At 46.2% G+C, this 12,019-nt stretch overlaps 1 protein-coding gene across 1 annotated transcript; it reads left to right on the forward strand.

Moving 5' to 3' along the window:
• The first annotated feature begins 4,002 nt into the window (after positions 1-4,002).
• On the forward strand, positions 4,003-11,624 carry KBTBD11 (kelch repeat and BTB domain containing 11). Its single transcript, XM_075556423.1, has one exon. It carries the CDS (start codon positions 4,502-4,504, stop codon positions 6,596-6,598), a length of 2,097 nt encoding a protein of 698 aa, XP_075412538.1. The 5' UTR covers positions 4,003-4,501; the 3' UTR covers positions 6,599-11,624.
• The last annotated feature ends 395 nt before the right edge of the window (positions 11,625-12,019 follow it).

Raw genomic sequence — 12,019 nt, forward strand, 5'->3', positions numbered from 1 at the left:
GGAAGGTGAGCATCAAAAAATGCCAGGTTATGAGAACAAAGTGTTCTTGCATTGATGGAGTATTTGAGTAGGGGCCCAATGTCCTTCTGCTAAACCTATAGATATATGTACATAGATCTCTTTCTCTATCATTATATATAAATATATATACATATGTACATGCCTGAATTTAGACCTCTATAAGTGCCCATTGCCTCCTACTTCTTTCCTCTATTTCAGTGGTTCTCAACCTTCCTCATGTTGCAATCCTTTAATACAGTCCTCATGTTGTGGTGACCCCCCCAACCACAAAATTATTTTCATTGCTACTTCACAACTGTAATTTTGCCACTGTTATGTATCGGGCGACCCCTGTGAAAGGGTGATTCAACCCCCAAAGGGATCGTGACCCACAGGTTGAGAATCACTGCTCTTGTCCCACTATCATGTTCAGCCTTCATTTGTGTTTCAGTAATTCCTCTGAGTTACATTGCCCTTGATCTAGCCCTACCAGGCATCCTGCGCCTTCCTCACCATTGATTTTAGATCACTTGTTGTTCCATTGTCCCTGGATTTTTGGCTCCTCCCTTCCTTTCCCTGCTTCCCCCTCTTCCATGTTCCCCAGTTGTTTTCTTCTCCGGATTGTTTATCCCACCTATATGATCTAAATAGACATGAAGAGACAAATAATAAGCACAAAAACAAGACAGAGAAAAACAAAACAACATCGTAAAAGAAAAAGAAAGAAAAATAGTTCAAGGTCTGTTTGTTGACCTTTAGGAGTGTTTTCCGGTGGAGTCTGATGGGGCCCCAAAGTCTATTTTTGGTATTCCCCAGGGACTTGGTTGCTTTGCTCCCCATGCTGTTCTATTGCATGGCTTTAGTGTGGTGGGGTCAGATCAGGCACAATTCCTGCGCTGTGGGTCAGGGGGGACATTGTGTCTCGTGGTGGGGCTGGCCTTATGGTCTTCTCTGTGCATTGACTGCTCTGAGCAGGAATATGGTCCTTGGGGCTTGGTAGGCCAGGGATGTTTTCTTAATATACAATTACTCTTTTATATAAAGTTCTTTCTTTTATACACATATGCGTGTCTAGGAATGTGCTTCTCTCTAGTCACCCCAGACTCACACAGGTACTGTTGTTGTGAGCTGCCATCAAGTTGAGTCTAACTCATAGTAACCCTGTGCACAACAGAAGGAAACATGGCCTGTCCTCCGCCATCTTCACACTTGTTGCTGGTTAATTTCATTGTTGCACCCACTGTGCCAGTCCAACTTATTGAGGGTCTTCTCTTTGGCCAACCCTCTATTTTACCAAGCATGATGTCCTTTCCCAGGGACTCATAACTCCTGATAACATTAGATACTAGGCAATACTATGATGTATAACTAAAAACTCAAACGTCCTGCTATCGAGTCTATTCTGACTCATAGTGGCCCTATTGGTTATATATTGGGCTGCTAACCACACAAGGTCAGCAGTTCAAAACCACCAGCCACTCTGCAGGAGAAAGATGAGGCTTTCTACTTCTGTAAAGAGTTACCGTGTAAGAAACCCACAGGAGCAGTTCTGCTCTGTTCTATCGGATTGCTATGAATGGGAATCTACTCAATGGCAGTGAGTCGAAATTGTTCCCTTAGTAGAAGCCTCATCATTCTCCTGCACATCTGCTTGTGGCTTTGAACTGCTAACATTGTGCTTAGCAGCCCAACTGGGAACCCACGATGTCACCAGGGTGTAAGATCTAAAGAGTGATACTGAAGGAAAAGACAATTAAGTATCAGTTTATCTGCTTCATTTGAGACAAATGTAACAAAATGTAACAAATGTAACAAAATGTAACAAAAAACCAAACTCAATGCCATGGAGTCAAGTCTAACTCACAGAGACCCTACAGGATAGAGAACAGCTGCCCTGTGGGCTCAGGAGACAACAAATCTTTACAGGAGTAGGCAACTTGATCTGTTTCCCATGGAGCATTGGTGGTTTTGAACCACTGACCTTTTGGTTAAGAACTCTATGTATAACCACTATACAGCCAGCACTAAGTTGAAGTTTGTTTTTCTTTTCTGTAGTCTCTTCTTTAATAAGCTAAATTGTAACCAAGATGTCCCCTTGCGATCACGCCATAGACCTTGAAATCCCCTTTCAGTGAAGTAGGGAGTCTCAATGAAGGCTTGGCCAAGGTGGGAAATAGTTAATAATTGATTTGCAAGGGCCCCATTTATCTTCCAAGTACCTCAGTCTTTTTGCTTCCACCTTTCTTTTGTTGCATTTAGGCTATTTGGAGAATTGCTTCTCTAAAGGTTTTTAGGCAAGAAATCCCAAGAATGATTCGTTTAAACAGATGTAAGAGTTGGAGCCCAGACTCAATATATGCTTTTGGAGGAACCTATTTCAGAAAAGTGCCTTCAGGAAGTGTCTCTACAGATTTGTTGTCATTAAATTTAAAATAAATGGTTGGAAAGGAATAAATGAAATCTTTACATGATAATAAAATTACACAGTCTAGCCAATTTTCCTCACTAAAGGGAGTTCTTAATTATAATATAATCATCCTATAATTAATTATGTATAATATGGATAAGGTTTTCAAAATTTAATGGAGAATTGGAATGAAAAGATGAAAATTCCCCACAAACTTCCTGAAGCCCCTCATGAGTGCGCGCACACAGTGATGTGAGTACATGCTTATGCAGAGACCGCTTCTTCATTCAACAGTTTGCACGTTGTTTTGCGACATTACTTGCAGTCTCCACAGCACGAGCGTTCTCCCCACTTCCTCTGCGTGTTTCCATGTGCATTTATCCTTCTTTCTTAATTCTTTCTGCCGGAGCTCTGTGGCAATGGTGTCCTTTTGGTTTCCAATGGTTGATTTTTCTAAGGAGTGCAGCCCCCTCCCCCATGGTACTGTTCAACACAGAGGTGTGTCTATCATTTGGCTGAAAGCTGAGCCGCAGGGGTGAATTTACTTCCTGGTTCGGAAGGTGCTTAAGGTCCACCAGTGTCCATCTGATCAGTAAACCCAATCTTTCAAAAATTATTTTGAGCTTTGTTCCACATTTTTCTCTCTCTCTATCCAGAACCACCTATTCTGATCTATGAGACATCAGGCACCACGTTTTGCTGGTCTCAGGAGTCACTGAAGCTGAGCTTCTCATGGTGATTTAGTCCTACGGATGAATTCTTCCCATGTGTCCTTGATTTTCCTAACCCAACCTTGCTCTTAACAGGGAAAGACCAATGTTGTTCACTGTTAAGGCTCAAATTTCTACTCACTGAAGTAGGATGCAGAACGCTGTCTTGTGGACTATGTCAGTTGAGCCTGGTGTTCCTTAAGATTCTGGTTATATAAATTTTATTAGATCGAAAAATTTGAAACTTGATATTTAATGTCTTTTGACCTATGAAAACTAGCAATTTAACGTGGTCCAATCTGCTATATTCAAGACCTTTATTTTGGTACTACAAATTGCCTGAATTGGGTTCTTCATATTCATTTTTAAAAAACAGGAGGAATATTGAGAGGTCATCATTTTTTATATACCTAAAAGAATCTGTGTATTCTAATTATCAAATTATCCAGTGGTGAAGAATTATAATCTCTTTTCCTACTAACTCTAAATTCTATGGCCTGAAAGCTGTGCAGGGAAATATGGTAGGCTTCACAGACACAGAACAATCTCATTGAAAAACGCAAATTCAAACGTTTTCTCTTTTTTTTCCCCCTCCTGTAAACAGGAACAAGAAGAGTATGGTGCAATGATATGGAAACACCTGATATCCCAACAAAGGAAGCCGCAGAGGCATGCTCATGATGATAAATGAGGACGACCAGCCACATTATTTTTTCAGACACCCACATGGCAAGTGAATTATGGATCGCTGCTTCTCTGCCCAGATGACAAGCGAGGATAAGACAAGGATTCTCCAGCTGACCTTTCATAAACTGTAATCACTAATGCGAGTGACAAAATGAAAACTCCCTGTGGTGATTCAACAAAAACAACAAGAGAACGGAGCTAAAACTCAAGACATTTAAAGTTTCATTTCAGTCTGGCTTCATGGGCAGCAGAAACGTTCATGGAATGGTGTGAACGAGCCCAGTTTGTTAGGTAAACCTTGATAACGCAAAGCTCTAGGACTTTCCTGTGCATTGAATGAAACCATTGCCGCATTGACACCGAGGCTGATTCATGAAGACTTTCACAGCAGATCGAAGGCCATAAGACGTTAACGTTTATGAAGGTTCAAAAGTTCAGTACAGAGGACACCCAGGGGCGGACACACCCCTCTTCACAGGAAAGGAGTGTGGCAAGGGCAAAGGGGGACCTGCCTGTGAGCAAAAGGAAAAAAAAAAGGTGTGGAACCAGAAGTGAAATATGGTCACGTGCCAGGAAAAACGTGTGTAGCAAGAAACTAGAGTGACAATTGACCTTGAACAGCCCCAGTCAGGGTGCTTCCGTCGCACTGCTGCATGGGGACGGGCGCGGGGGGCGGCAGCTAGGAAAAGCCCCTACCATGGAGAACCCTGTGGCGCCCTGTGTCCTTTTCTCGGCTGACACCGTCAGTGGGTCAAAGCCAGGGGGTGGCTTTGCTAATGGGATGTGCCGAGAGGCCGGGGGCCCTGGAGACGCTCTGGAGACTTCTGGAGAAGGGAGCCTACAGCAGCCTGACACAGACGAGGAGGACCAGAGGGCGGGGGTCAACGGGGGAGAGGGCGCCGAGTCCCTGGCGCAGACGCCCTGCAGTTTCAGCTCTTCCCTGTGTTTCAGCTCCGGGGAGGACTCCCCGCCGCAGTCTTGTGCAACCACAGCTTCCGCTGCGGAGGACGCAGCCACCTCCCCACCTCTGTCGCTGCGAGGGAGCCGGGTGGTAAAGAGTCAGTGGGAAGTTTACAGCACCACTGCCGCGCCGGAGGAGCCCGCGCCGGAGGAGGCGGTGCCCAGGAAGCCCGGGGAGAGCTTCCCGCCGCAGCCTCCGCCCGTCGCTCGCTGCGTGCAGGCGGGAGAGCAGCCCCGGGCCGCGCCGGCGGCGGAGCCGGACCTGGTCATCGAGGTGGCCGGCCGCCGCATCCAGGCGCACAAAGCCGTGCTGGCCGCCCACAGCGACTACTTTCGGGCGCGCTTGTCGCGGGAGATCCTGCGCATCAAGGGGGTGAGCTACGCGGCGCTGCGGGTGCTGGTGGACTACCTGTACTCGGGGCGCATGGGAGACGTGCGGCAGGACAACGTCGCCGAGGTGGTGGCCGGGGCGCGCTTCCTGCAGATGCCCTGCGCCGTGCAGTGCGCCATGGACGCCATGAGGACGCAGATCAGCCTGGCCAACTGCTACCAGGTGCTGAGCCTGGCCAAGCAGCAGCGGCTTGGCGAGCTCCGGGAGGCCGCTTACCGCTTCATGAGCGACCACTACCTCGAGGTGCTGCGCGAGCCGGCCGTCTACGGCCGCCTGACGGGCGCCGAGAGGGACCTCATCCTGCAGCGGCGGCTGCAGGGCGGCCGCGGCTGCCTCCTGGCGGCCGAGGTCAACGACGTCTTCGAGCGCGTGGGGAGCCGGCCGCAGAGCCGTGAGAGCAGCCGGCCCCAGAGCCCGTCGGCCGTGGCCGTGGCCGCCGCCCCCGCCCCCGCGCAGTCTCCCGGGGAGCCGCCGTCCACGCCGCCGCCCGCCGCCCGAGCCCTCTCCGAGGACGAGGACGGCCACAGCGAGTCTGTCATCTACTACTACCAGGAAGCTGATCGGGAGTGGCGGGTCCTGACCAGGCTGCCCGAGGGCGCCAACGCCAAGGGCTGTGCCATGTGCGTGCTCTACAACTACCTCTTCCTGGCGGGGGGCATCCTGCAGGAGGGGCCCGAGGGGCGCGCCCGCCTCTCGGACAAAGTGTTCTGCTACAACCCGGTGACCGACAGCTGGAGCACCGTGCGACCCCTGGGCCAAGCGCGCTCGCAGCTGAAGCTGCTGGCCCTGGACGGCTACCTGTACGCCGTGGGCGGCGAGTGCTTGTTCAGCGTGGAGCGCTACGACCCGCGCAGCGACCGCTGGACGGCCGTGGCCCCACTGCCCAAGGGCGCCTTCGCCGTGGCCCACGAAGCCACCACCTGCAACGGGGAGATTTACGTGTCTGGAGGGTCGCTCTTCTACAGGCTGCTCAAGTACGACCCCCGGCGCGACGAGTGGCAGGAGTGCCCCTGCAGTAGTAGCCGCAAGCGGTCGGCTGACATGGTGGCCCTCAAGGGCTTCATCTATCGCTTCGACCTTTGCGGGGGACGCGGCGACCTCCAGGCTGTAGCTGGCGCGAGCGGCGGGGTCAATGTCTTTCGGTACCACTGCCTGGCCAAGCAGTGGAGTCAGTGTGCTTCGAACCTGCGGCCTCCTGGTGGACTCTCAGGCCAACAGCCCTTCCGCTGTGTGGCCCTAAACGGCACTATCTACTGCGTGAACCGTGCGGGAACGTGGCGCTTCGTCCTCTCGCAGGACGTTGAGCCTGGTGAGGACGGCGGCCTGAGAGGCAACTTCGAGCCAGAGCTGCTCAAAGCCCCCTTCGACGCACGAGGGGTGCTTTTCCCCTTTGTGCTCACCTTGCCTGACAAGCCGGACAAAGGAGAGCAGGGGACTGACTGAGTAAGGAGGGCAGAGGCCCATTAAGGACTTAGGACACCAACAACCCTCCTGGGCTGAGATCCCAAAATGGGAGAAAGGGAGGGGGTGGGTTGGGCCCCTGGCAACGCTGGGTCTCTTAAATGCCCTAACTTTTGAAGTTTGCCACAGGGCTTTGAAGACATTCTTTGCAGTACCCTTGTAAAGCCGGCTTCCCTATTCTGCACCCCTCTTTGCTTCCCTTTACTGAATGGGGTCGATGACACAAGGTAGAGGATGTGTTCACATTAGACCTTCCAAGCAAGACAGGATTCCTAAGGGAGAGGGCAATGTCATAATTTTTAAAAAGTTCCAGTACAGTGTGCGGGGTCGAGCGTGCACGCAAGGTATACCCCGTCGTTTGGGTTCTGAAGACTATTGTAGCTTACCAAAGGAACCCTCACCCTGGTGGTGGTGCAGTGGTTAAAGCATTTGCCAACATAAAGTTCAACAACTTACCAGCCTCTTGGCCAAAAAGGTATGGTAGGAAAGATTTACAGCTTTGGAAACCAACCCCATGGGACAGTTGTGCCCTATTGGTTCAGAATCGACTCCACCGCAGTGGGGTTTAGACTCTGATTAGAATTCCCTGTGCACACATGGGGGTTGTGGAAATAGCACTGTAAGTGTGCCCAAAAGAGCTGTCAGAACCTCTGAAAGAAGGTCACACCCCTTTGCTCTTTTTTGTCTTGAACTTTAAAATTATAGCTGTTAAGTAAAGCTCCTAAGGCCTTTTTAACTTAAGCTAAAAATGTCTGCCACTACTCTTTACGTTTTGGTCGAGCCCACTCCACAGGAGCAGTGTGATAAACCTGAAGGGTCAAATGTCATCACCAGTAGGATTCCTTGCCCTATAAGCTTTGCACGTTTTCCTGTCAGATATGCTGTCTTAGCTACAGGCACGCACAGCCCACTTCAAGAACAGTTTTATCTCACCATTAACGGAGATAGTAGTGATGCTTAAGTTAAAGAGAGGGAGCGATAGTGCTGGTTTACTGTTCCTTGGATTTTAAGTGCTTGCTGAGTAAACACAGAAAAGCTGCTATGCAGTAGGAAACATTCCTGACACGAATGATTGCGTATTTGCAAAGGACCCTTGGGTAGCTAACTGAACTAATGGACGTTTTTATAGTGGGCTGAAATATTCCTAAAAACAAAAAGGAAAGGGCAAAACTGTGTCTTTGGCAGTTCTAAAATTAAAAGTGCAGCAAACCTCTCAACTCATTTTTGAGCTCGCCACTTAGGGTTTTAAATATGTATTATGTAATTCTAATGAATTTTTTCCAAGCAACATTCCATGAAAATGTGGCAGAAATGTTAGAATTGTTAGAATTGTTCACGATAGGTGTCTCTCGTGGGAGAAATATATCTTGGTCCTTGGCTTCGTGAGAAAGAATTAAAGCCGAAGCCTGATTTGTGATCCAAGTGAGTTTTATAAAGGTTAGAAGCAGTTTCGGGTTTTACAGTAAAATGGAACACAGCCAGACAGAGTTGGAGGCATGGTTGTGGGAGACCTCTGCCCAGTCGTGCTGGGCTCTGCAGCCTGGTCACGCTGAGCCGTTTGTGGGAGCCCCTGTGAGAGAGCCAGTGAGAAAACTTCTGGCTCACCACCCCCACCCCTGTCATTGTTCCGCCTCCACTCCCCCACCCTTTGGGAGGCGCGTGGTCCATGGTATTGGTTAACCTCTTTGGCTGAATTAAGCTCACCTGGCCTGGATGGGGTCTCACCCAAGTTTACGGGCTTCCAGTCTCAAAGACCTGAATGTGTGCGTGCCCTCCAGCCTTAAGCAGCTTCAGACTTCCTGTAATGGGAGGGAGGCTTTGGCATGGAGAGGGACAACCCTTAATTCTGCTTCTAGTTCCCTAACAGAATGACAATGGCTATATTAGCGTAAAGGAGGTTGTAAACTTTAATGTGATTTCATACACAAGCTAAATTAAGAACTCATTATTTTTCCAGTTTTAAGTTTACAAAACAAGTTCCTTGATAATAGTTTTGTTACAGTATTTTACTTTTCATGTATGTACTGAGAGGACTTGCTATGTATTAAGTTTAAGTATGAATATATGCTCACAAACAAGCAAATTTATTTGGATTCTGAATCTAATACCTTTTCTTATATTAGGAAATACTAAAGTTACTAAAGTCACTGGAACACAGTTGGATGAAGTCCTGCATACTTTAATAATTTGCTAGTGAATCCAGTGATTGGAGTGGTCATCTTTGTAGAAATCAGTGGGTAATTTGGAAATAGATCATGCTTTTTGTGACTTTGTGCTTATGAGAGGATCAGCGTGAATCTTATGCATGTCCCCAAGGAATAGACTTACGATTTCAGTTAGAGTGCATTCGGTGCTTTGTACGCTTGCTAAGGATTGCTCAAGAGCTAAGAGAGGCTACCATGGCAATTTGGTTAGTAATCTTAGGAAAAACAGACTTCACATTGTCTGAATACATTGACCTTTCATTAGGGTATACTGGAGAAATTATACTAGATAAAAACACTTACAGCAAAGGGAAAAATAACATCCTTTTAAGAAATGTGCATTTCATATTATGGTAAAATATCCATATGAAAGAGAACCGGGCTAATATTTTCATACTTTAAATACCAGATTTATAAAATACCATTCACTGTGATTTTACTTGAGACATGGCTCTTTATTGAAAAATAAGATTTTTACTGTTTAAAAGTAAAATGATAAAATTTGACTTCTAAAGTAAAATCATTCATAAGAGGATAGTAGAAGTGTCTTTCCATGTCAGATATGGGTAACTTCAACATGCACAGTTGAAGTTTTTGTGTATTGTTTTATCATTTCATTCAATGAAAGCATAACATTACTTCCTGTGGGAAATGGCAGCAGAATCCCAGGGTTTTCCTGTTATCTTCTCAAAACAAAGGATACCAGGATAACTGAGAAGAATTAGTGTCAATCATTAGTGATGTCTAGTCAACCAATGTTGGAAACATTTAGATATTGTACACTAAGGGAATTTCCAAATTGTAACATCACCTTAAGCCAAGTGCTGGAGGAGCTGATGTGCCTTGAGGACCAGTTTGCTTTTATTGGGGGGAGGGAGGCAGGCTTCATAAAGATTCTGTAGGTGCCACAAATGATTCAGAACTGACCTACTGGCTGAAAGGTTGTTAGGTTTATATTCTTCCAGGAGCACTTAAGCCAATAGCCCTGGTGATTTCCATTCCCAGGTCACTGTCTTGTAAACTCCCCGGAACACAATTCAACTCTGCACACACAGTGTCCATGAATGGCTTTGACAGCCGCTAACAACATTCTTGGGCATGGAGCCCGCAGGGTGTGTGCTGAAATGAGCTCAAAAGCCTTCCCCTTCCTGATCTTAGATCTGCAGGACTGCTGATGGGGTTTCCTGGCCTTGTTGAGCCTTAGCTTTGGAGGTTGGTACTCAAGAGTAGGATTCCCTCATATAAAATGTGATGTTCTAATTCTTCCCATCAATCAGCTAAAAGAGTTAAAAAGGTATCTGATTCATGATATTCATCCAAAGTTCTCATAAAGTGAAGTAAATCATGCACGCTGACATTTCTAAATACTTGGAAGAACAGTTATATTTTGAGGAGAAAGTGGTATACATACATGAAAACTTGATTTTTTTTTTTTTTGGTTAGTTGGCAACCACTGACTTGTGTGTCTAAGCAAGATCCTTTTGGCACTCAAAGGAGCTAGTTTTAAGACTTCTATTTTTTCTCTGTTTGTTCCTTGTCTTGAAAACCACTCCCAACTATTAACTTTGACTGTTGGCAGCTTTATGGGGTTTGGACTTAGAATTTAGTGGTTGGTTTTCTGGGTCTATATTGACACCTGCTTCTTTTGCTTTAAGAAAATGAATGCTTTAGAAACTTTCACCCCCTTTAGTTATGCTCGCAGATACTGACGTAGGAAATGAATCATCTGCTCTATTTCTGTTAACGCCTGATATCAGTTTAGTAATTCTGACAGCAGTCATGTATTCGCTTGGTATTTTAGGTAACTTCCTGTAAAATATTTTTACATTGAAGGATTTTTCTAGGTCCTTTTGCCTTTTCATAAAGTCAAGGTAGGTTGAGGACAAAATCGACTTTAACATCTTATTAAGGCAAACAAAAGTGCTCTTTTGTGTTCTGTCTTATTTTAGACGCTTTCCTAGTTTACAGAGAGTTTGATTTTTGGTTTAAAAAATATCAATTTCCTTATTTCTCCCTTTCCTCTGCAATCTCATTATTCTGAGGGGGTAATGATAGGAACTAACAAGGGAAATGCACCCCCATTTCAGATGTGTCAGTTTATGTCAGTAGCCACATTCTCCTCTGCCTTCCCGATCCTCGGGTCCTCCATCCTCAGATGCAACCAAATCGAAACTATTTGGAGAAGGTGGAACCAACTAAGTGGTCAGCGCAATCCCTCAAAGGCTAAGAGGGAGTGTAAGGCGCTGTTTACATAGCACGTGCATTGCATTGGGTATTAGAAGTAATCTAGATATGATTTAAAATAAACAGGAGGAAGTACATAGACTATATGCAAATACAGCACATTATTTAGAGTGATTTGGATATCTGAAGATTTTGGTCTCCTCAGGGGACCTGGAACCAGTCCCTCAGAATACTGGGGATGGCTGTATTGACCCTTTTCCCCCTCCGTCTCCAGGAATAATCCCAGACCACGTGGCAGTCAGTATCCTTGCACAGGAACTAACATTGGGCAAGTGCTTTGTACATGCTTCACACGCTGGATTTAAGTTGAATTGAAAATACAAAAGATGTGATATAATGTGAGGTCAAATCAAAGCTTTTTAATACTCTGAGTAGTACTCAAATGTTGCCATATAGTTGAGCCAATGTATACCCATTTAAGGCACAATTCAGGTCAGCTGGTATTTTCTGTGAGGTTAATGTATTAACACTTCAGTTTTGTAATCCTAGGCGTAAATACTGTAAAACCCTCTTATGTATGTCAACTATGCTGAGAAAACCCTCTTATGTATGTCAACTATGCTGAGATGAAATAAATATGTGCAAAATATCAGTGCTCTTCAAATCCTTGTAACATTTGTTTTTCCTATTCTCTTGTCACAAAGGAAACCGGCGTGTTCCCCAACTCTGGGAAGTTCCTTCATGGGAAATGTGTTGGCCTGGGGGTCAGGAGAATCTAATTCTGCCCAGGTCACCCAGGATGATTCCTGACATCCTGTCCAGCTCAGAATGTCTGAGATTAAGAGTGTCAGTAACTATCAAAATGTGTGAATATGCTTCTGTTTATGGGAGGAAATGAAGTTTTGTTGGTCTTTTTCCTCTCTAGCCTGTCAGAGGATGCAGATGGATAGTTGATGACCAATGTTTTCCACTGTGGCTGCTCTGGGTCCAGAGAAGACTCACTCAGAATCTCTCC

This window comes from Tenrec ecaudatus, chromosome 8, assembly GCF_050624435.1.
Source record: "Tenrec ecaudatus isolate mTenEca1 chromosome 8, mTenEca1.hap1, whole genome shotgun sequence".
Taxonomy (NCBI): domain Eukaryota; kingdom Metazoa; phylum Chordata; class Mammalia; order Afrosoricida; family Tenrecidae; genus Tenrec; species Tenrec ecaudatus.